The following is a 24,814-nucleotide window of genomic DNA, read 5'->3' on the forward strand; positions in this document are numbered from 1 at the left end:
GCAATAAAAATATGTTATCATTTAAAGTGTGGACACACCTGAAACTAAAATATTGCACAACTTTGTGATCTTCCTATGAGCTTACATGGAGGTGCCCCCACGATTTTTATTTGTGCAACTAAACAGTTGAATTGGCTGCGAAACAATCGACAATCGCACAACAGACTGCGATAGTTTAGTCAAAGTTGTGCGCCCGCTCTTAAATAAATATAGTTCAGACTTGCTTGGTGGCAATAGACTAATCGCTTAGGGATCGTAGATCAAATCTTGTGATCTTGGGTTCGACTGCTATTCTTATAGTAAAAAGGGGAAACCGACACCTGATTTCGTTAAAATAATGAAGTAACTATCTGTAGCCACCTATAGAATGCCACTATTGTGAACTAAATCACAGCGACCAATACATATACTAAATATCTCTCCTCATCATCCCTTAATTAAAATAGTGACCAGTCCTTGACCACCTAATCTATTAAACACATTATTTTACCAACCCGACGTGCATTCTAAAAAAAGTGTATTGTTAGCCTCAATAAAAAACGTCGTGATCTTTAACGTTTCCAACTGTTCCTAATTCATTCAGCAAATATCTATAGTAATTTAAAAATTCGTTCAAGTAAACACACGTGTCAAGTTGAAACGTCACCTAGAATTTAAGACCCCACTTCAGCGGATACTCGCTAAATGAGAAACGGTAACACCCCTAATGGTTTGCTCAAACAAACAACCGTTATTAACCACTTTATATATAGATAGCTAGCCATGTCCACTCTCATTTCTTCACTGAAAGTATAGGGGAATTCTAAATCAAATTATATTTGAATATGACCTATTTATTTAAATAAAAAATCTTGTAAGAATCGATCTTGCTTTGTTACTATTTTAGTGAAATATCGTTATGGATCGTAAATTTGTATGGATTATTGTTGCTACGTGGCTTGTTGCTGTTGCCGCTTATTCAATTTATGATGAAGATTTGGATGAAGACTTTGAGGTGCAGGGAGATAGAAAGGGAAAGATCTGTAAGTAATCGACAATTACATACGTAAGTTTGGCAATATTAAATACATTTATTAGTACTTTTATTTGCTTAGCGATTGTTTTATGCTGAAATTATATTAAGTAAGCTTTTGCGTTCTTATTTAATCTATAATGTAAGAATTAAATTGTGAAATAAACTAAAAAATTGCATGACACAAATGTATTCAAAATGCCCATTTGTTGAACTGAATTTACTTCAGTCTTTATTTCACATACTTTTAACCAAAACCGTAGAATTTCACCGATATAGTACCCGGCATTTGATTTGGCACCTCAAGGAAAAGAGTACCAGCCGACGTGCCAACTCAAGCGTCGGCTTTTTGTAAGTCATGTGGCGCAGGTCTAATTCCAAAGGCTTTTCAGTGTTTCCGTTCGTGAGTATAGTTCGTTTCGCAAACACTGACTGTGCGAGTACAAACACAATGAACGGCACTTGCTTGGCGCGGAGGGAGTGCAATAACCTCAACGGAACTATAACTGGGACTTGCGCATCGAGAAGAGGAAGATGCTGTATTGGTAAGGGATTTTTTCTCTTTACAACACCTTCTGTGCCACCACCTCCCTTTGCAAGTTCACTTTCAGTTCTATTTTGAATATCTCCATGGATAGTAAAATATATAACCTAAATTAGTTGTTTCCAAAACAGACTTGGCTTTAGAAATATAAAAAAAAAGAAAACAATATTGTTACCCATTTTTCAGTATGTAGACCGTGGTATTAACCATATATCAGTCATGCTCAGATTAAAGTAACTATACCCTGCAATAATTATAAGTAAAAATAACAGTGTATTCTATTTAGTTTCGAGGACTTGTGGTAGTACGACAAACGTGAACAACACATATTTCACGAGCCCCGGATACCCGGGTGCTTACGCCGGCGGACAGACGTGCACCCTTATCGTCAATCGATGCAACTCAAACGTCTGCCAGGTAATACTTTGTTTCCTATGCTATATTAACCTGAAGTGACACGAATTGCAACACTAGCTGTTGCCCGCGATTTCGTACACGCAATATTAAGATAAAAAAGTAGCCTATAACATGTCCGTCTATGTCAGCTGCTTTTCAATGAAAGTCCGGTCGAAATCGGCCCAGCCGTTTCGAAGATTACCCGGAAAAATGCGGCTTGCGGACAGACAGACAGAAAAAAATTAAATACGATTTTTGTTACCAACAATCCAAATACATTATCTTCCCGAATTTTTTTTTCTTTTGAATTTACAAACAGACCCTCCAATTTTATTGCATGTATTGTATAACATCTCGTTTACTTTAGGTCTACCTAATGTCCTAAAGAATCAGTCCTTAGTGTCAATCTGACGATTTCTTTTAATGAGAGGTAATACAATAATTGCCCTTAAAACGATACATCAGGTCTATTGCTATGGATTAACAGAAACATATGTGTATAACAATAAAGTTTATTGGCTTCGGCCATTCTAATTTTTACTATATCTTATCTTTTTATTTCCAGCTCCGTATCGACTTCTTAGATATGGTGCTCGCACAACCGAGTGGGGATGGTGTCTGTGTGACTGACTCAGTGACTATCACCGGTGGTAACACCATAGTGCCAACCATCTGCGGTGATAACACCGGTCAAACCATCTTCGTCGACTTCAACCAAGACGCTGCAATTACTATCACCATCACAGCCACATTGGCTACAACATTTTCAAGGAGATGGAACATAAGACTCACTCAGCTTGGATGCGATTGTCCGGGCATAGGTAATTTTAATAGAGAATTAACAATCTTTATAATATTATAAATGCAAAAGTTTTTAGAGTTTATAGTTTAAACGGCTGAGCGGATTTAATGAAATTTGGCATACATATAGACTATGTTCTGAAAAAACACATAGACTACTTTATTTTTTTTTTAATTCCGCAAGTACGGAGTTGCAGACGGAACCTAGTATTTTTATAGTACCTCATTAATATTTTGGTCCTTCAAGTCAGATACTGCAGGTGATTTAAGGAAAATCTTATAAATACCTATCTTTATTCCAGCACCTAACGGATGTTTGCAGTATTATACAGGTCTAACGGGTACTATTAACAGTTTTAATTATGGAACGACACCGAATACAGCGCTCAGCGCATCTCTTGTTACTGGAACCCGACAGATCGCGAATTTGAATTACGGCATTTGTATCCGTATGGAAGCTGGTTATTGTGCGATTCAATATTCTCAGGTAAATAGAAAACTTCCTGTTTGATATTCACTATTTCTGCTTCTTCTTTTCTGCCCCTTTACGTATGCTTAATTAATGAATTACATCTGCCGCCACTATACCTCAGAACACATTTATTCGTGTAATAATAACATTTTTCTTTCGTTCTCAATGATTGCATCTCTTTCTTAAGTTTTAAGTTACGAATTAAAATTGACCATAAAATATTTTACAGGCGGCTAACGACATTTATTCATTCACGGTAACCGGGGATGTAGACGGCGCAGACAATACCGTGCTAGGTACCACTGTAGGCGCTGTCAACGGTGCCGCTTGCACCACGGATTTTGTAGTAATAGCAAACCCAACGGTGGTATCTACCGGAGTATCAGCGGGTACAGATCGATTCTGCGGCCTTGGATTTGTCCCGGTTCAGAGTAAGTTGTATTTGAAACGAACTTAAGAATACTCTTTAAAACAACTTTGGCTTTTCGAAATTCACTTTTTGATTTTCAACAATGTATCAAGAGTACGCTAAGTATGGATCCAATTTTGAATGGGCTCTAAAACATAAAACGACCGTGACAGCGTTTTAAAGCGTGCGCACACCTTTGACTTAAGTATCCCACAACTGTTGTGCGATTGTCGATTGTTTCGCAGGCCATTCAACTGTTTAATTGCACCATATAAACTCGTAGGAATCGAGCGAGACTGAAGAGAGACTAGTTGTTCGATAGTTTAGTTTCTAGAGTGCGGACGGTTTACGGCGATTTGCTTTTATTCCCAAATTTGGTAGTTTTTATTGAATGTGTCTGAATTTAAGTTTGGGTCTATATTATTGTTTAATTTTTTTCAGCTGGAGCAAAACCTTTTGTCTTATACGTTGTGACGGACGCAAACGAAGGGGCGACGGCGACAACGCCCCCTGACGTTTCTAACAGAGGGTTCTCTCTCGCTTACACACAAGTTGCCTGCTAAAATCACTCTAGAACTACAATATAAGCAAAGATATAGAAAATTGTTATTGCGATATTTCCATCACATAGCTAGAAAAAAGTGGTATTTAAGTGTCTTAAGTTAGTAATCAGGAAAAATCTTTTTATTGATTCTCACTACTCTACTATAGTTTCTCATGAAAATTGTAACTCTAATGCCTAAAAGCGAATAGAAAAAATTATTTTAGATACTATGCATTGTAATCAATGTGTTACTTAAAAAGAGAACTTAAAATGAACCTTATTAGTTTATACTTTTGTTCTCTTTTTGACTAAAGAAGTAAATAAAAAAAGTTAAAAGTTATGCAAGTTTTATTCTTCAAAACACCACTACAATAACAATATCACCTCAACTTTAACGAACAAAACATTTTTGTACTAATAACAATAACATACTAGTAATATTTAAACAATAACGAAGCTCTTTATGGATTCAATACTTTTTTTGGACGCAAAAATTTATTTAAAAACATAATTAACCAATAACATGATTCAAATGAAGTTATAAACAATACATGAAATTAATGTCATTATTACATGATTTTTTTTAATATCATTAATGGTAACAAATACACTAAAATGTGGAAATCATAAATATTAATTTAATTTTAATGTTATATTTTGTTCGAATGTGAGTATAAATTTAATTATTTGTACTACAATATGTGCACTATCCTAGAATTGTTAAATCCTATTTTTATTTATTTACCATTCACAAACCGAATAGGAACAGAACATAACCAAAAAAAAATCATTTGACTGCTTTTACATATATCAATAGGAAACCCAAATCTTCTTTTAATTAATAAATAACTAAGTCAGTTAAGATCATTAATAACAGCATTTGTAAAAAAAAACTGTAACCCTTAGACTCTCAGGGGATAAATAAGAATCTTAAGACTCACTCGTAAAAATCAAATTCATTTATGCTTTAAGTATTAATAAATATTACATACAAATCCACACAATCGAATCAATTCAATATACAAGCGAAAAGCAACTCTGTGTCTCTAAACATATAGTACAGAGTCTAATATGCACTATACTAGGACTCCGAGTTAGTCGGATTATCAAGCACCTAGCAATTAACACAAATCGGCGTATTTTGCGAATTACAGCCTCATATAAAACTGTATATACCCCAAAAGTACTAAAAAATGACGTCACACCAAGGGCCCTAGTAGCACTAACATCTGTACCAAATGATAGTACACAATTAATTAAAAACAAAAGTTATATTTGAATTATTAAAAAAAAATCATTGCGTTTCCTACCTGTGACAAAATCCATGCCAATATTTCAACTTAAAAATGAATCCATTGACAAGTCGGTGGCACGAACTTGATATTTTTAATTCATTGTATGTAGTGCAAGAACTCTGCCTTTTTTACTAGAAATGTTATCCCTCATATCATCATACCATTTACCGATATCAGTATTATTTCTTAAATCTTGAAAAGCTTGACAACCTTCGATACTGCTGAGTACACCATATACTGAAACGTCGGCCAAATTAGGTTGATCTCCACCGAGGAACTTGGATCCTTTCTTCTTAACAGCATTAGTCCATGCATCAGCCGCATTATATAGTGAATGTCTAACATCACCCTCCAGATTGTGCCTAAAAAACAATAAACGTAAAAAAAACAAGACTAGCCAAAACCCAGCAGCATTTCAATACAGTCAATATAAAATGTTAATCGCAAACAACAGATATTATTAACCATTATGCTTAATTGTTTTAAATATTTACTAGTTTTTCCCGCCACTTAAGTAAGTATCCTATCCTACCAGACTATGTATCTTGTAAATCTTTGCTAATTTTGACAAGATTCATTCAGTCTTCGCTGTGCTTTACAAAATTTTAAGTATATTCAACATTAAAATATTTAAAATAAACAACAAAGTAAACTTTAAAATCTGCTTGCCATATCATTGCTCCAGAATATTTGTAAAAACTATATAAAACTTGCCTTTTCTTAAGTCTCTTGGCAATCATCCACATAGCTGCTGCACCACCATATACCATCAAAGCACACTCCCAACTGGGGAAGGACTGCTTCCAACCACCTACTTCCTCAAACCATTTGAAGGTCTCCAAAGCTTCACCTGGGGTTCGGTATACATTTGGTGAAAGTGTATGTACCAGCACACTATCTGCCCATTGACGCCACTCCCGTTCTTCTCTGTTAAATAATAAAAAGTCTATATTATAATAATTCTAGTCTGTAGTCTATATTATAGTAATTGGTTTATTCGACAAGACAATTTCAACTAAATGATGACATTTTTAAAAACTGTGTAATAACTATGTACAAAAACATTTCTATATTCACAATATTAAGTTCATTTGAAATTAAACCTCACATAAACTTAATTATAACCTTGTAACTTAAATATATTAAATATGAAAGTTATAGTAGACACATTATTGTAATATTGATAATACTTGTATATATATGAAAAGATACATAACCTCAACAAAATAACCTAACTAAATTGGTATAAATGTGACTTTGGTCAACTTACTTTTCTTCTACTCTCTCTTTCTGGTCAGGTACAGAAGAGTTGTGCATTACAAAATATTTATTTGTTATATCTGTAGTGCTTTTCCCATCATCATTGGTATATCTGGTTATGGGATAAAATTTAATAACCTCAGTAAGTTGAGTGGTTCTATCACGGAAGTATGTCTCTAAAGCAGATATTATAGCTGTACTGTCCATTAATTGCTGAAAAGTAATGTAGATAACATTAAATCATACTTTAAGGAAACATTTAATTTGAATCATTCGGAACAAGAGAAGTCTTCCGTCCGATAGTCCTAATTTACCTCATAATATATGGATAATATAGAATTAAGCAGTTAAAAATCTAATGTGATTATTACGACTTTATATTTACTATTATAATTTACTAATATTATAAACAGGAAAGTGGTAGTGCCCGCTTTAACAACTTAGCACGAATGGGCCGGAACGCCCAGTGTAGTACCACGACCACACAGAAGACAGGCGTGAAATGGAAGCAATTCCGTGTTTCGTCTGATGAGTGTGGTGCCAGAGGCCTAATTTAAATCCCTTTCTCGTTACCAGCCTTTTCTTATAAGGAGAGGATGGGAAGGGGAAGTGGATTTGACGGTGGATAAGAAGCATAAGAAGGGGAAATATCCTCTTTATGTGCATCTCCTCCTCTGTCAGATAAGGGTAGGCAACGCATCTGCAATTGCGGATGTCTATGGGCAGCGGTCGTTTCGCCATTTTGGCGGATTTAGGTGGCCGCTTGCTCGTTTGCCACCTTTTGTTATAAAAAAAAAGTTTTGATGAGAACACATAGGCTACTAATTTAGACTTATAAATTCTGTGCAGATAGAGTCGCGAACACCAGCTAAATACATCTATTAACACAACCAGCTTGCAATTATAAAAAACCTATTCCACTGTCAAGTTCTTTAATATATTTACCTGATATCCACCATCTACTTTGGCCAATACAATAGGAACTTTTTTGTAAGCGGACCATTTGATAGCCTGACGCAAAACTGCATCCACCTCTACAATTTCATAACTGATACCTTTGGAATCAAGATATGATCTAATTTTACAGCAAAATGGGCATGTTCGGTATTGGAACAAAATTAACTGTAAATTACTTGAATCTGATTCATTAATAACCTGAAAATAAAGAGTTATGCAAAAAAAATGTACACATGGTAATGTTCAAACCTAAGACCCACAAATTAAAAGTCAAGTTTTAACCACAGAGCCATCAACACTTGTAACAGTAGTATAACAATGTGGTATTATTAATAGACTTAATCTATATTATGTGGATACACAATGCATCACCATCCTTTACAGGGTGTATATAACTAAAATTATGTTCTGCATGGCTCTTGTTTCAGCTGATGTAATTTGGTATTGCTATAAGTTCCACTTCTACCATAACACCCAAATCAATTAATACAAACATGCATAGTACGTTTACAAATTAGATAAAAGCACTTACTTTGTAATGTGCCCGGTAAGGAGGAGCTTCGTTTAAAAAAGCATATTCTTCGTTCAAGGTAAGTTTTGGACGTTTCTTGGAATTTACTACATAATGCGTATAGCCCCCATAACCGGCTCCAATCAAGACACCAACGCTGGCGCTTACAAGGGTTAGTTTCGCAGTGGATTTCGGGAAACGATTTTTTGTAGAATAGAACGTTTTAGAAAATTTAACGTTGTCTTTTATAGAAGGTAAAACTACTTTCCGAAATATCGTGAATATGGGGCGCCACATTGTTCTTTTTACAATTTATTGGAAAAAAGATCACTGGAAGGACAAGAATAAAAGACGAACAATTCTTTTAACGTATTACGATTGTACTTGACATTGCTTGACATGACAACAAAGACAATTGACATTTGACAACTGTGGTTTGAGTTGCCAGGTTTTGATTATAACTTTTAAAGAGTATGTACTGATGGGACTCGATAACTCGAATGATTTTTTTCATTTGAGTCTCTTGGTATTGGTAACTTTCTCACTCAAATGCCACTCGAGTGAAGATGAGACTTCGAGTCACTCGGAATATAAAACACGAGTACCAAAATTTTTAAACCAATAAAACAAAATGAATTTACAATAAATGTTATAATGCACTACTAATAAGTTCTAATCCAATTTATTCTAACACGGAATTTTCGTGAGATCTAAATACGAACAGTTTTATTATGTTTTTATACATTTTAGATAATAATGAATATGCTTTAAACTAAGTTAAATGAATGTTAAACAAACTCACCAAAAAAACGGAAATAATGTATTTTTAAAAAACATATTCAACTGTAATTGCTGTAAGAATTTCTTACTTGGCTCGGTATAAATCACTCAAGTAGTACGAGTCACTCTTAGCTCGAGTCCGAGTAACACAAAAATTACTCAAGTCACTCGAGTGAAAAGTAAGTCGAGTCGCATTATCGCATTACTATTTTATTTTGGCGTTTGCTTTGTAAGTTTTTATTGTGACGGTTTGTCAATATTCAACCAGTTTATTTAAATAGTTTTCGCTTAACTATTATGAGGAAGGTGATTTCTAAACTATTTTTTTATATAATTCAGAACAGTCAATTGTCATTTGGTTTATCTTAACCGCTTTTTTGTTATGTTTAATGTTAATTGTGTTTAATGTTGCCTAATTTTAGTTCCTTTCCCTTTCCATCCTTTTCTTATGAGGAAAGGATGGGAAGGTAAAGTGGATTTGACGGTGAAGGAGATGCATAGGAACGGGAAATGTCATCTTTATGTGCGTCTTCTCCTCCGTCGATAAGGGTAGGCAAAGCATCTGCAAATGCGGATGTTTATGGGCAGCGGTCGCTTTCCGTTTTGGTGGATTCAGGCTCATACAACCTAAAGGTAGGGTGCCCACACGTGTACAAGCTAAAAGCGGGAAGTTCATACAACCTAAAAGTAGGATGCCCACATTTGTACAAGCTAAAAGAGGGAAAGTCATACAACCTAAATGAAGGATGCTCACACTCACTTGTACACGACAAGCTCAAAGAGAGAAGCTCGCACAATCCAGGCATGGTAAACCTTTGGTTGTAAAACCAAAACCAGCCATTGAAATCCAAATAGCGTTCATTCCCAGAGGCCTAAATTGATACAAGAACAATCTACCTGTCAACAACCTACGTGTCATGATGATGTCATGATCAATCAAATGTTCATTAATATGTCTTTTATGTAATTTATAAACTAGTCTACATATGAAATGTAATAAGTATCTTACGCTCTTTACGTAAAATAGATCTCCTTTCACAATCATCTCTCATCTCCCCCTCTTATGCATTCGTGCACCTAACTTTTTAAATCCAAAATTCTTTATATGAGGATAACAAAAGAAAATGCCTTTTGTTAGTATCATAAAAATTAGACTCTTAAATAATTAGGATCAGTAAATAAAAAATAAATTAATATGATATAGGCATTTAACGCTTTGTCTCTTGCCTTTTTGCTTCTGTCGTAACGCCTAGAATCTATCGCTCTGTCCTTACTCCTTAGGAAACTTCGTTTGAATGAACTAAAAAATAAAACTATGTAATGTTCAATACATGTTCCGCTGCAGTCGAAACCCACGAGGTATGTTTCTAAATTGTCCCTAAATTTCTTAAGCAATCACAATAAAAGCAAAGTCCTGTTTGTAAGAACTCAAGAAAGTTTTTATAAGTGCCATCTGTTGGTTGAAGTGGTTATTTAAAAGCCAGACAATGGTGTTGAATATTTAAAAAAATTATACAGAGAGAAGGACATTACCATTCGCCTTAGGGATGCTTAATCCAGGTGCTGTCGACATTTCTGATCGTTATTGTATCGATCCAATCGACATTTCTGATCGTTATTGTATCGATCCAATCGACAATGTATCATTCGATTATCGCTGTCGGTTTTTATTTATTTCTTTTAAAACATCAAAAGTGTAAATGTCTTATTACTAATTGTTTGTTTTCATAACATTTTCTTTAACAAAACAACTACAAAGTTATAGTCTAATTTAAGTTTTTATGGATATTATCTATACAAGTAGAGCCGGAACTAGGTTTGAGTGATTATTTTTAATGTCAAGTTATTGATGGCAAATGCTCGAAATAAAACAAGAGCACATAAAACCTTTACTGTACTTACTCAATCTTAGGATTTTCTAGAGTTTAGGCTTCTATAGTATTGTTACTAATGTTGTATCTAGAAGTGAGAAATTAATCTACTCATTTAGTGATATTCTTTGAAGTAAAAAAACGCGGTATACAAAATATTTTTTTTTACTTGTTTACTTCTACGTTTTAAAAAAATTGAGTACCGATACTTTTCGATCTCATCTACAGTGGTCGTGTTTCCATCTTTTTTGTTTTTGTATGATACAAAAATCGAATGGATCGTATGCTATCGATCCACGATAATATCGAATCTGATCGTGCATCCCTAATTCACGTCAATCTGACGCGCATATCCGATGTGAGGGAATAACAAGTTGTTTTTCTACGTCCACTGAGTCACTTTTTTTATTATATTTTGTTGTTGTAACTGATCACAGACAACGGTTATCATATGTCGTCACCAGAGGACACCAAAGCTATGCTTCAAAGCCGCATATGGCTCTTTGGCTCCTTAAGTGCCGCTCTAGCACAAATTTCCACGGAGAGAGCCAAAAAACATTCATTTAGAAAGAAACATGGTAAGAAAAAATTACATCTTATTTTGATAAATTAAAATTACTGTATCAATTTTTTTTACTTAATCTAAAACATCGTTAAGGTATTTAAATTGTATAAATACGTAGCGAACATCGAGCTTGATTTTTTTTTTCGTAAACGTAAAATTAAGTACAAGATACCTACCTGTTGAAATTTGGTTTTCAATTTTTCGTAATTGTATAGTTCATATTTGACTCTGGTTAAGTTTGCCGACTATTGGTATAGACCGTAAAACAGACATTAAAAACACCATTAGATAAAACTGTTCAGATAAAACTGAGCATGTGTAGAGAACGTTCCCCAGTTATCATTTTTTTCGTTGCTACGACGAGTTTTCAATGCCGCAAAACCTGTTGAACAACAATGTTTTAACTGAAATTTGATACACTTGCCGTTGAATGATTTTTATTAAATTCGGTCGACAATTTGAGGACATTACAATTGTTTATTTTAATCCAAGCCAAAACAGATCTTATGGTTAGGCTGCCATTACAAAATGGCGGACAAAAAATTAGCTTATAATATAACCTTATTTTAATTTTAAAAAATCACGTCTTAAGTTAGGCACTAACAGATGAAATAGCGCCATCTAGTGACTGCATTTCAAGCAAATATTGTATAATTTTTAATTTAAATAAACTGTTATATTTGTATGTACCACTTTCTGATTTGATAAACTCCTCGAAAATATTTAGAAATGACAAGAAAGTTTTGGCGAATAAAATTTGCATTCAAATATGTGTTTTGCCAACGTGATTATTTGTGACACTCCGGATAAAAGCAGTATCAAATAAAACCTAAGTCGACAAAATCGATTCAGTCGTTTAGTCACAATTAATTTACATAGCTACAGACGCACATACATAAAACAATTTTATTCGCGCGAGACATTATCGTTTTTGTAAGTCGGGTAAAACAATCTTAAAACAAATAAATACAGACATTATTTTGTTAAACAAGTATTTATATGATGTATTTTATTCATAAACTCGTTTAAATTGAACATAAAAACAATGTGCACGTCTTACTTAGGAACAAGGGACTTCAGTTTTGACTGAACAGATCGATTTTTCGGATAATTCTGTCAGATGAAACTGAACATACAGAGCTAAGTTACTAGCTAAAGCAGGGTTGACATATTTTCTGATAGAACCAACTGAGATATCGGCGCATCTCTTTGAGTCAGATCTTTCCTTCAGATCTTTCAATTCATTTTAGTGCCATCTGTTGATGTAAGCCAGCACCTTATACTTCTTTTTTTAATTTAAATTGTTTTTTCCATTATTATTAAAAACTCGTTTTTTATTTTACAAAGCTACAATTTCCCACTATAAATTTGTTAACATTATTATTTACACTTATTAATTAATATACTGTATCTACTTAGAAAACAGATAATAGCAAAAGCTATATAAAATAATTAGTAATGTATAGATAATACATTCAAAACAATGCCCATAATGTTACTACTAAAATTATTTTCATAAAAATAACATTAACGTTTTACCATTTCATATTCAAGGCCAAAGTGTACGCCATTTTGTGCTTCGACAAAGCGTCTAAACCCTAATTTATCATTTTACGTAAGCATATCATATTTATTTATATGTAAACGCTGCACTAGTATGTCATTTTTACGATATCTTTCTATTTTCTAGGATCTCTAGTAATACCAAATGGTGTTGCTAGAGAAAATACGCGTGTCTAAATAAAGCTGATTAATTTGACAATTTAGTAGAGTTGGTTATAGTTTGTCTATAGTGTGTCTAAATAAGTTAGATTAGTTTGACAATTCACTTCAACTTTAGTAGGGATGGTTGGGTAAAATCAGTTATGAATCTTATCGATTTTCGATTTTTATTCCAGTAGAAGTTGGAATCGATAGATTTATAGTTACAAATTATGAAATAAAAAAAAACACTGTTTTCTCAAATTAATAATGACCATAACAAATAATGAGAGTAAATAAATGTGTATTACTACTACAGCCGTTCGTAATCGAATTGGATTTCGCTATTATTTCTGTCATTGCTAAATTCTCTACATTGTAATCAATACTAGAATTGTCCTCTAAATTAGTTAATAAGAAAAATTATTATTTTCTTTTAAAATAGTATTTAAAATATAATAAATATGATAATATATAAAATATATAAAGTATAAAATATTTATCAGCAAAACAAGTAACCTAATTTTGGGGCTCGTAAATAATTTAGAGTTGTGAACGTTAGGGGCAATGCTGAAACCAGTTTTGGGTATTTCATTGTTCTCCGGTACTTCACTTAGCGGTATAACGGTACCGAACCTTAGTGGCGTAGTGGTTGGGTTATGTAGTAGTTAGTTCTTGTTCGATTTTTCAGTAGGAAAGTTGAAGTTACATTTTTGTCTAAAGTGAAATGTAAAGTAGGATTTGTCCCAGAGCAAACAGAAGCCAAATAACACCACATGCTTTCTAACGCGCATCTCTGAACTCTACCAATAGCGTTGGTTGCTGTGTTTATAGTTGTGTTGAGTTGTAAAGTTAAGTGCAGAGCTAGTTACGTTAGTAATTTTCTAGATTACTGACTTGTAGTTAATGACATGGATACGAATTTGGGATAATTAATTACTTTTCAATAATACGGTGTTTGGCAGTAGTTATTGTAATCCGGTGCAATTTTCGCGCATAGTTTTAGTCGGCGTAGTTATTTTCTGCTGTCTGTTTTGGATTTGGATAAACCTAAATTAATAAAGCTTGAATATTTAATCAAGCTGTTCTGTTCTGGGCACTCGTTCAAGATATTGTGTGACATAATCCTGTTCGGAAAACAAAAGTTCAAAGTGTTTTCTGTAAAGTTTAAAAAGGTAAGTAAAGTTTTGGTGTAGTGGTAGAATAATATTTAACGCGTGGTGTTTTTTTTTTTTATTGAATACAAAATGTTTAATTATTTTAATCTATTTAAATAAATTTATAACATTAATTTATTAAAATTAGTATTGTAGTAGTGAAAATAGTTTTGTTAAGTTAAAAAGTTATTTGATTTAAAAAAAACCGAATGAACAAGAGCAAACATTATTTACAGATCACCCAAACACTTTCCACATTGGATGAACAAGGGATGAACTACATCAGGAAGATTGAAAGTGACATTAAGAACAACTTCAGCGATAAAAAGGCACTATGGAAGGGCTAGCATCGGCTGATCATTTTGATAACAAGGAAGTTTGTCAAGAAAAAATCAACAATGTTGAAGGTATGTTGCATTGTTGTCGTCAAAGTTTTTTTAACAATGTATAACTTGAATTTAAAAATCACTAGAATTTGTGCTAATATTACTAGTTTTGTCTGAAGTAATTACAATGTAGCAATGCATCTTGTATGTTAACTCCAAATATATTTTACTACCATTACATTATTTAATTAACTGATAATACCTATCAATTATTTGAAATTATAGGCTTGTTACATATAAAAACTAATTTAATATAGCAAAATTAAAGAATATAGAAATCTCTACATTCTTTAAAGAATCTTAGAATTCTTATATGATCACCTAATTAGTGTAAATAATTAATGTATTCAAAGTAATTTACATTATACTTTTTAAAAACTAGTTGCCATTAAATAAAGAGTATAAGTATACATTTATTTAGACAATGTAATTATTTTAACATCAATATTAAATGTACAAAAAAAAACCATACCAACAAATACCATATTATTATTATTATTTGTCTAAATTTAAAAAAGTTGCAAGAATAATTATAAAGAGTTTGTAATTTTAAAGTAGGATAGAAAAGAATCATTAAAAAGTTAGGAAATTTAGATCAAGTATAGATAAAAGTACGCTAACCATACGGGAGTAGGATAAGACAGGGGAGATGATATACATAAAAGTATGCCATGAAATAGAATTGACTAATTTCTATTATAAGATATGTAAATATTGTAATTATATACTATTACTCTGCTCGGATAGAGTAAAAAATTGGAAACGGTAATCTTACTATAAATGTGAAAATCTGGATAGATGGATGTTAGAGTGTGTAGCTTAAAAGGCTGAATGGATCTTGATGAAACTTGAAATAGATGTAGAGGATAGTCTGGAAGAACACATAGGCTACTTTCTTTTTTATTAATAACAAGCAGACGTCCCATCGAAACCTAGTCTAGAAATAATCCAAAGTGTCAGATTTTATTATTGATACAAAGTCAGCAAACTACCTATGATAAGAACTATTAACTATTTTTGCAACATTTTTTGATTTATTTTTATTGAATAGTGTCCAGGTGGGTAATTTCTGCTTTATATACTCAGATTTAAAAATATGTGTAACTTCATCCTTAACATTGAAATAAATATTTTTTTTTGTCGATGTTTTTTTCTTATGTATTTGCCGACATTAGTTAATGTTTTTAGTATAAATTTTATATATCACGTCTAACGATCTCTTACCCCGTCAACATTTTAATGCTCAAAATACGTGTTATTATATTTTAATTTAGACTTTAACAAATCAAAATGGAATTTTCAATTTACAAAAATGTTGTCTCCTTCTTATGACAGTTCCCATGGGAATTACTTGTTAAAAATTAAATATGAACTACAAAATTCCTTAAAAGATTATAACAATGTTGTAAAAGTCTGTATTAAATGAAAATCCTATTAATTTTACGTAAAATTATTAAAAAGAAATAACATACCTACGGCTAATTTGTCAAGTAGAGCTGGATTGAGTTTATACGTCATTCATTCGGTCTATTGATTTATAAATTTAAACAAAGAAAAAATCTTTTTTTGTGACAGTTACCGCGCGAACCTTCTTCCTAGAGGTTATAGAAATGGCGCAGTCTAATTGAAATATTTTTTACAATCAAATTAATGAACTATATTAATCAAATATACAGATTAAAATAGTAACGACTTAATACGTAAACATAATTAGTAGAGTTAATTTCTTATAACATACTTTGTTATTATTACAAATAGTTGTAATAATAACAAAGTATGTTAAATTTAGCATCACGTTATGGTTCAATAAATGACTTAATTGTGAAATATTATTCCTATAATATTATGGCACGGTACTGTTAGGAAGGAAAGAGAGGTAGATATAAATGGATTCAGGTACTAGATGTACGTAGGTTCACGGGGAGTTGCGCCGGGAAGAAAATCAATACGGTGCGCTGCACGGAGCCACCACTCATTTTATTTATGTTCCCGACGTCAATACAATGACCGTTTTATTTAAACATTGCTCAATATGTACTATTATATTAATATAAACCAATTTATATTTATTTAACGTGTTCTGAAATTGTGTTTTATATATTCGATGGTCGGAAGTTATTTTTTTCGTGTTTGTTTGCCTCTGAGGCTTAGTGGTTTGTTTATAAGATAGCAAAACTATGTGCCCAAATCACGATTTCAACTAATTCGTTATTGTAAAACGTTAAACTTGGTTAACATGCGTAAAAACAAAATGCGGTCACGAAAGAGAGGTAATATTTACCATTATAAAATAATAGTTAATGTTTGTTGTAATAATTGTTTCACTGTGATAACGTTAAGGGAAAAGGTAAGTTTTAAATGATTCTCCTAATATTTATAATATGGTACGCCTAGCAAAATATTCACATTATTGTGTTATTCTGTTTTATCTTCTTCATATTTTATTTATTTCATCTCTTAATGTATTACTGTCGCGCAATACTCTTTCTTAACTTATGCCCAATGTGCCTTTTTACGCAAAAAAATTAGTAATGATTAAAGCCAAAAATTATTAAAATGTATAGAAACCTAAATAGTGTTACCAACATTAAGCAGAAATCTTTCCAAGATTTTATTTTATTTTTATGATTGTGTTCATGGTCATTTTTTAATGTATTTATTAACGTATTCATCAGGTAACCAAGGATCATTTCATTGTTTGCATTAAGATTGTTTATGTAGACAGCTTCATACCATCTGCATCAGCATCTGACGATGGGTTACCACTACGGAAACATACGCACATAAACATGTTTTCATTTTCAAATACCTTTATGTTTATGTACATGTGTTTCGGCTGTGGAAATACCAAGAACAACAACGCCGGCTGTGAGATTTATTAATTTTATTTGTATGGTTCCCTTTTTCCGTATCTCATTACTAGTTTTTCTTACATATACATTTATTCACAATAAAAACTAGTAAATATTAAATTCGAGCTAAAAATTATCTTTGGTAATGCTGAGCTTTTTACTTTATAACCAATTATTAATGGCCAGTTTGGTAATATGCAATTCAATTGCGAATTACTTTCAATGATAATCGAAAAAAAATCGATACCCATTATATTATAGAATCGATTTTAATGTATGAATAAATAATTTCAGAAAAGGCCCAGGTGACAAATGATAATGAGCCTACATCTGGCTCTAAACGGAACTACGCTGACGGGCAGTTGAACGCCGAGAACAACGATGATGATGTCACCAAGAAAAAGAAGAGAAAGGAAGAAGATAAGGAGCCAATGTCGAAGCCCGCAGCTGCAGCACGCGGTGGACCCGGACGGTAAATAAATACAGTGTTTACAGAATTTAAAATTCACAATTAGTGGTAGTGCTAGTGATAAATAGTGGATGAGATTCGATTGTTAAGTTTTAAATTATAAGAAATACTCTTATTGTAGGGCTCCGAGTGGCACCAAGCCGCCCGGGCCGGCAAGCAAGACGGGCGTGGCTCCGCTGGGCAAGAGCGGTGGCAAGGGCTCCTCTAAGACACAGTCCGGAAAGGGCGCAGGAGGAAAAGTAAACAATCAACTGCATCAAGTAAAATACAAACAAAACGTTTTATTTTGTTTTCACGCACGAGGATTTTTATTTTTATTTTTCAAAACTGTCTATATTGTAAACTGTTGATTGTATTTTGATAATGTTTGTAACAGAAAGGCGGGAAATCGCAATCTACGAACAAGCAAGATAGGAAGAGTCCCGTGCAAAATCAGAAATCGGGTCAAGCTAAAGAGATTGGTGATGGAGAGTCCGAGGAAGTGAGGTCGGAGTCAGGGCCTAAGGTGCCGCCACTGAAGATCGTCATCCCAGGTGGCGCTGGCGGCTCCGGTGGCAGGAGTGAACAGGAAGAAGGTAAACATGTCACTACTATAAACTATCATCGTCAACATTATTCATCTTAGTCATAACATATCTTTGACCATCATTTATAGCGAATAAAGTAGATCTTTTTTATATTAAATTTTGAAGGTGATACTTGTACTATATTATAAGTGTATGTAAAATGTAATAGTCGTTATTGTGTAAGGCGGTACAGGTCAAAGGGGTAGCGGCAAGGGGCGCGGGGGAGGGACGTTGCCGTACGTCATCCCCTGCACCACTAACGACGCGGGGCAAACATCTGACAGCTCAGACGGTAACAGCGATGATAAACGTCTCAGTGAATGTGGAAAGGTAATAATATCTTTCGGTAGGCAATATTAAACGAATATTAATACAAAGTTGCTCTAAATTCAGAACTAATTCTAAGGTGTTTTGTCTTATTTTCACATTTTTTAAATTACCCCAGTTAAATCGCTTTAGCTTATAATCCAAATTTCGAAAAAATAACTCAAAGAAATAGCTATCATGTATGAAATCGGACTTGGATCCAATTGTATGAATATATTTTTATTGCAAAGACTGGCCAACGGGTGCTGCGCTCTCACAGGACCAACGACGACAAGGATAAAGGTAGAACATCTCCGCATACTGGCGCTGAAACTAGGGGACAAGCTCTCAGTCTAAACAAGAGCCCACCTCAGGGATCTGTAAGTATATAACACAACACAAAAGTCACAGGATTACCATTATAAAATTATATATTCCCCCTTTGTTATTTGACAGAAAGCAATGTATTAAACAGTTTAAGCAGTGAAAACCCACAATTAAACTAACTAGATATAATTAGAATTCTTATATAATTTTCTTTGTCTGGTCTGAACTTTATAAATCTGGCCTAGCCGCTTTGAAAAGAACCTCTAACTCGAGTAGGGCAAAAAAAATTTTCAGGATCACCATCACGACCACCACTCCAGCCGAGAGACTTCAGGTATTATTAACTATAATTCAATCGCTTATGTAAAACCTTGAGAACTTTTATATTCAATTAAATAAATGTTTTATTGTATTCAATGTTAGTAATCATACTTCTGATTAATATATAAAAAGCGAAAGTTTAGATGGATGGAAGTTTGTTAGACTTTGTAGCCTAAACTGCTTAACGGATCTCGATGAAATTTATCATGACATAGAGAATAGTGTGGAAGAACACAAAGGGTCATTTATGTTTTTTTTATTAACTAGTGAAAGCTAGTTAATTATTATAAATGTAAAAGTATAGACGATTGTTACTTTCTCCCCGGAAGAACTCAAAGTTTATTTTCTATTTAACTCTCAAACGACTAGGCCATTGTTAAAAATTCTGGTGGTTGTAGAGTTGCATCCGAGGAAGCGTAAAATCAAGACATCGAAGGACAGCCATCGTGAATCGAGACACGAAACAATCCAGGATACCAGCGTCATATTGGCGATCATAAACTCCAACCCTTACCAGATGCATTTACAGATCCGTAAACAGGTATAATAGAGACAAGTCTAACCGAAAGGAGCGAGGTTTTGGTATGGAATTCATATATTTAAAAATGTCGCATGATTGTTGTGTTAGATGTGATTTTTTTATATATTTAAAGCAGAGCAGCGAATTATTTATCAAAGCATTTGATAAGGCCTGGCTTTTTTACATTTAAAAAAACTTATTTTAATTTCAAATATTAAGATGATTTAATTTCTTTTTTATTTTCTTAACATTTATGGAATTTATGCATATTTTCTATCAGGGCAATGTCTTCGATTATTCTTAATGCTTGTCAAATACTTGTTCCTTGTCTTATTTATGTTTTAATGAATCTATTATTTTACTGCTGGCTGTTTTAGTTTTTTTTTTTTGCATTTGTGTAGCTGATTATTGTACTCTGTCCAAAGATTTTTATTTTTAATAATCATATATAAAGTCAATGATTTAAACTTTTTAAACTACTAAATACTATAACAAAGACAAAGAATTTAATATAAATTTAATATGTTTTATATTTGATAGTAATAACAAAGTCCATTGTAGTATTTAAAAATAAATAATTAATAAATACAATGAAATTACAATAACAATTAATTTAACGATTGGACGGGGTATAATAATTTTGTTAATTTGACTAACCAATCTCTAAAATAAGTGCAAATATAATTCTTAGCTTGATATTTAGGTAGAGCAACGTCAAAAGTGCCTGTTCCCAGTAAAGCCAAAGCCACCGAAGGACTTCCACAAGTACCTGATGAACCGCTGCACCTACACTCTGCAAGCAAATGTCAACCCTCCAGCTATAGAAATACCGCCCAATCTATCGCAGCAGATGGTAGAGGAATTCAAACGACAGGAACAAGAAAGGTAAACAAAATCAGATATACAGAATTACTAAATTCTTTTACCCGATACAAAAATAACAATAAACTCCGCTAACAATAAAGAATACAATTATTGCCATATAATAAAACAAAATACATGTAATATATGGACTTATTCTGTAGATATAATAGTACAAATTTTTAAACATAATAAGGTTGGGGTAACCAAGCAGACTGAATACTAAAAATCTTAAGAAAAGAATAATTACAAAAATCACAATGTGAATAAATGTCAATTACGTTAAAAAAAAAAAAACAAATATATTAAATCGTTGTATTATAGGTGTCTTTATTTTAAATTTTATTTTCTATACATGTTATTAATCTAAAAATGAGCTTCGGTTGCTCAGTGGTTTGAGCACTTAACTTGTAATCTATAGGTCTTGGTTTCGAATCCCGCTGTATCAATGTGATTTTCGATTTTTCGAATTTTCATATGTACATAATTTACCCGACGTTATTACGGTGAAGGAAAACATCGTGATACTGCACATATCGGTGAAGAAATTCAAAGATATGTGTAAAGTAAACCCGCAGCCAGCGTTGTTGACTATGTCCTAGTCACCCTAACTTAGGGTAGGCTCCGAGCCGGTGGGGACATATAATGAGCTGGTGATGATAATAATCTATTTGATTAAAGTATGTAATTAAACTGGTTTTATGTAAAAATGAAACTAAAGGTATGTTTTTTAAACAGGGCACATTTACGTATGCAGCATCTTGTTGAAAAAGAGAAGTTAGTATTGTCTGTTGAACAAGAGATATTGAGAGTCCACGGACGAGCGGAACGCGCTGTCGCCAACCAGGTAATATACAGATATAATCAACCTATTTATTTATATAATAATTTACTTTACTAGCTGTTGCTCGCGACTACGCCCGCGTGTAATTAAAACAAAATTAAAAAAGGTAGCCTATGTTACTTGTTAACATAGCAATGGTGAATTGAAATTAGCCTAGTAGTTTTTGAGTTATTCCAATATATCAAATTCAATACTATATTTAACTCAAAATTTGTATTTTTTGTCTCTTTCTCGCATGACAATTTTTTCTCCAATTAATTCACTCCTGAATTAAATAACGTGAAAACGTAGCCTATATGTGTCGTAAATGTAAAGCTTTTTATTAAAAAACATGATTAAAAATATAGTGATGGCTGATAAATAACAGAGAATTCTGTTTACGATTTTTAAACCCTAGACTCATACAAAAATACGTAAAATTTAAAATTCAGTGTATTAGTAACAATATATTTTGCTACAAAAATCTCCAATCAAATTAGGGGTTAATAATTATTTTGTGTTATTCACAGGCTTTGCCATATTCAGTATGTACAGTTCTTCGTGATAAGGAAGTATGCAATCTGCTTGCACCAGAACAAGAGGAGAAGCGTAATGCACAACGTTCCAGATGCAACGGACGACAGATTAACTCCTGGCTGCAAGAAGTCGATGATAAATGGGAAAAAATCAAAGTAAGTTACTAATCTTACTTCTTACCATCTTACAAATATTATAAATGCGAAAGTTTAGATGGATGGATAGATGGATGTTTGTTAGAGTTTGTAGCCCAAACGGCTGTACGGATCTCCATTTAATTTGGCACAGTTTTAGAGCATAGTCTGGAAGAACACATAGGCTACTTTTTATTCCGGGAATAGTTACGGTTCCTGTGGGATTTATTAATTTATTTTTTTAATATTTACTCGATCATTCTGCAACGGTTCAACATGTCTTATTGAAATTTGGCACAGATATAAAACAGAGTCTGGAGTACATATGGGATAAGCTTCATCCCCGAGGTGTCCGGTTCCCGTGGGATACGTAGCTTTTTGTTATTTATATAGCTCGTATGTTTTCTAATACCACGCGGACGAAGTCGCGGGCAACAGCTCGTATTATATATGTAGGATAAGGAGGTTAAATATGTTTCTTTTTAATTGATTTCGAATTTTATATTTTGACGTTGGTTTAAAATTAGTTTTAAGTTGAGAGAGAAAAAAGAGGAACGAAGAGGATGACGATGTGTTTAGGAAAAAGTGTGTAATTTAAAAAAAAAAACAGTAAACAACGAGTTTATTTTTTTTATTTGAACGAGGCACAACCCTACATATATGCAAATGTTTGTCTGAAAGTGTAAAAAAAATCATTGGCTAGTAATTATTAATTAAGTAATGCTTTACTATGTCACTAATTAAAAAATATACATTTTATGGGATCCTTGGCTCATAATCTTACTAATATAAATGCAAAAGTTTGTAGCCTAAATTGCTAAACGGATCTTGATGAAAATTGTCTTAGATATAGAGGATAGTTCAGAAGAACATATAGGCTACTTTTTTTAATACCAGGCGGACAAATCCGCTGTCGGAAGCTTGTTAATAAAACAATTAATTTGTGTTTGTTAACAGGAGGTAATGCTTCGCCGTCAGAATATGGAGGCAGAAACTCTACACGCCTCTCAAATAATGGAATGGGAGTGGAAATTAAAAGATTCCGGCCTCTGCGAGTTCAACACGAACCCCAAGATAGAAAACGTCCACGTCCCTCAGATTCACGTATCGAATTTTGATTTGCGCGCTTAAGTAGCTATTTCAGAATTAATTTATACTTGTGTCCGTCTCACCAATAAGGTGGTTTAACCATAAAAGGGGTGTGACCAATATCAACATATTACACATATTCAATTACACTTTACATTAACAAATTTTCCTAAACATACTCTTTACTAATCAAAACTAACACTTCGAATTGATTGGAATATACTATCATGACACAATTCTGTTTATTAAAATATTACAATTAAAAAAAAACATATTGCTTTAAAAGTATTAGTATTTTTGACCGACTTCCCAAAAGAAGGGGGTACTCAATTCGTCTGTATGTTTTTTTTTATATGTGTGTTATCAAATGTCTTAATATAGGGTTATCGGCACAATTATTTTTTTTACGCCCCAGTATACTTTATTTTTTTTATTTGCATTGCCACTACGTTATTCAGAATTCAAATATGATCAATATTGTACACTAGCTGTCTGTTTACCGTTCTTGTTCCTGTCGTTTGAATTCCTCTACCATCTGCTGCGATAGATTGGGCGGTATTTCTATAGCTGGAGGGTTGACATTTGCTTGCAGAGTGTAGGTGCAGCGGTTCATCAGGTACTTGTGGAAGTCCTTCGGTGGCTTTGGCTTTACTGGGAACAGGCACTTTTGACGTTGCTCTACCTAAATATCAAGCTACGAATTATAGTTAGTCAAAATAACATAACAATTACAATAACAAGACAAACATCAAAATTGTTATAGTTTAGTTACATCCCTTTTGTATTGGCAAGACGGCTCAAGGGGGTGCAAAGTTAAAATTCGAAACCTCTGAAATCTATCACATATTCTGGTACCTGATGATCTATATTTCAAATCGTTTAAATATTAATTTAAAATAGATTGTCAGTTCTCTGAATATTAGATAAGTTCTTTCATATTAAGGGAATCGGCGATCTATCGTTTTATAAATATAGATTGCCTGTTAACTTGATATGTTTTTAGTTAGTTTAGGTAGGAGTAAAGGAGATCATTTTTTTGTATGGAATTTAGGTCCAGAAAATTATGCAGCGATGTTGTTTCATGTAATCTCTACATTTTAATGAGTTTAAAAGAGACGAATATCTTCTTCTTCTTCTATCTTCGCCTTTTACCAATTATTAGAGGTCGGCCTTCCTTTTTTTTACCGAAGGGGAATGCGTTACGCATACTCCATGCCTCAGGGCAGACACGTGAGTTATGTGGGACTCTCCCACCATAGTGGGGGGCATACCTTACTAAATCCCTCCGTTCCCTCCTGGCCATTATGTGGGGCGCCATGGGATCGCTTTCGCTTGCCACCGGGACGCC

The 24,814-nt window shown here is 33.1% G+C and overlaps 3 protein-coding genes across 6 annotated transcripts; 2 read left to right on the top strand and 1 right to left on the bottom strand.

Moving 5' to 3' along the window:
• The first annotated feature begins 191 nt into the window (after positions 1–191).
• On the top strand, positions 192–4,363 carry LOC106102620. Its single transcript, XM_013282160.1, has 7 exons — positions 192–1,022; positions 1,405–1,557; positions 1,843–1,973; positions 2,518–2,773; positions 3,056–3,240; positions 3,455–3,656; positions 4,076–4,363. Exons 1-7 carry the CDS (start codon positions 899–901, stop codon positions 4,195–4,197), a joined length of 1,173 nt encoding a protein of 390 aa, XP_013137614.1. The 5' UTR covers positions 192–898; the 3' UTR covers positions 4,198–4,363.
• A 145-nt stretch (positions 4,364–4,508) lies between these two features.
• Positions 4,509–16,346, bottom strand: LOC106102846 (prostaglandin E synthase 2). 2 transcript variants are annotated; one of them, XM_013282451.1, is made up of 7 exons: positions 16,134–16,346; positions 11,594–11,799; positions 8,223–8,531; positions 7,679–7,888; positions 6,744–6,946; positions 6,188–6,400; positions 4,509–5,835 (listed from the first exon to the last, which is right to left on the bottom strand). In XM_013282451.1, the coding sequence occupies exons 3-7, from the start codon at positions 8,496–8,498 to the stop codon at positions 5,565–5,567; spliced, it is 1,173 nt and encodes a 390-aa protein (XP_013137905.1). In that variant the 5' UTR covers positions 8,499–8,531; positions 11,594–11,799; positions 16,134–16,346; the 3' UTR covers positions 4,509–5,564. The 2 variants fall into 2 exon arrangements, with proteins under 2 accessions (XP_013137905.1, XP_013137897.1); XM_013282443.1 differs by lacking the exons at positions 11,594–11,799; positions 16,134–16,346 and having other exon boundaries at positions 8,223–8,944.
• Positions 13,677–23,955, top strand: LOC106102826 (ankyrin repeat domain-containing protein 11). 3 transcript variants are annotated; one of them, XM_013282424.1, is made up of 13 exons: positions 13,677–14,293; positions 14,512–14,682; positions 17,808–17,985; positions 18,104–18,242; positions 18,359–18,557; positions 18,742–18,878; positions 19,106–19,234; positions 19,458–19,515; positions 19,901–20,043; positions 20,726–20,907; positions 21,622–21,730; positions 22,237–22,398; positions 23,335–23,955. In XM_013282424.1, exons 2-13 carry the CDS (start codon positions 14,610–14,612, stop codon positions 23,506–23,508), a joined length of 1,683 nt encoding a protein of 560 aa, XP_013137878.1. In that variant the 5' UTR covers positions 13,677–14,293; positions 14,512–14,609; the 3' UTR covers positions 23,509–23,955. The 3 variants fall into 3 exon arrangements, with proteins under 3 accessions (XP_013137878.1, XP_013137886.1, XP_013137869.1); XM_013282432.1 differs by having other exon boundaries at positions 18,104–18,221; positions 18,733–18,878; XM_013282415.1 differs by having other exon boundaries at positions 13,678–14,293; positions 18,733–18,878.
• Positions 23,956–24,814: the final 859 nt, after the last annotated feature.

The sequence above is a fragment of the Papilio polytes genome, unplaced genomic scaffold (genome assembly GCF_000836215.1).
Source record: "Papilio polytes unplaced genomic scaffold, Ppol_1.0 DF824292.1, whole genome shotgun sequence".
NCBI classification, from domain to species: Eukaryota; Metazoa; Arthropoda; class Insecta; order Lepidoptera; family Papilionidae; genus Papilio; species Papilio polytes.

Coding starts and splice junctions, on each gene's coding strand:
- LOC106102846 (XM_013282451.1), bottom strand. CDS start 8,498: ATGTGGCGCCCCATATTCACGATATTTCGGAAAGTAGTTTTACCTTCT. Junction 6,401..6,743: donor AAAGAGAGAGTAGAAGAAAA/GTAAGTTGACCA, acceptor ATTATTTAACAG/AGAAGAACGGGAGTGGCGTC. Junction 5,836..6,187: donor GCCAAGAGACTTAAGAAAAG/GCAAGTTTTATA, acceptor ATTGTTTTTTAG/GCACAATCTGGAGGGTGATG.
- LOC106102826 (XM_013282415.1), top strand. CDS start 14,610: ATGGAAGGGCTAGCATCGGCTGATCATTTTGATAACAAGGAAGTTTGT. Junction 19,516..19,900: donor CTCCAGCCGAGAGACTTCAG/GTATTATTAACT, acceptor TGGTGGTTGTAG/AGTTGCATCCGAGGAAGCGT. Junction 22,399..23,334: donor ATAAATGGGAAAAAATCAAA/GTAAGTTACTAA, acceptor GTTTGTTAACAG/GAGGTAATGCTTCGCCGTCA.
- LOC106102620 (XM_013282160.1), top strand. CDS start 899: ATGGATCGTAAATTTGTATGGATTATTGTTGCTACGTGGCTTGTTGCT. Junction 3,241..3,454: donor GTGCGATTCAATATTCTCAG/GTAAATAGAAAA, acceptor AATATTTTACAG/GCGGCTAACGACATTTATTC. Junction 3,657..4,075: donor TGGATTTGTCCCGGTTCAGA/GTAAGTTGTATT, acceptor AATTTTTTTCAG/CTGGAGCAAAACCTTTTGTC.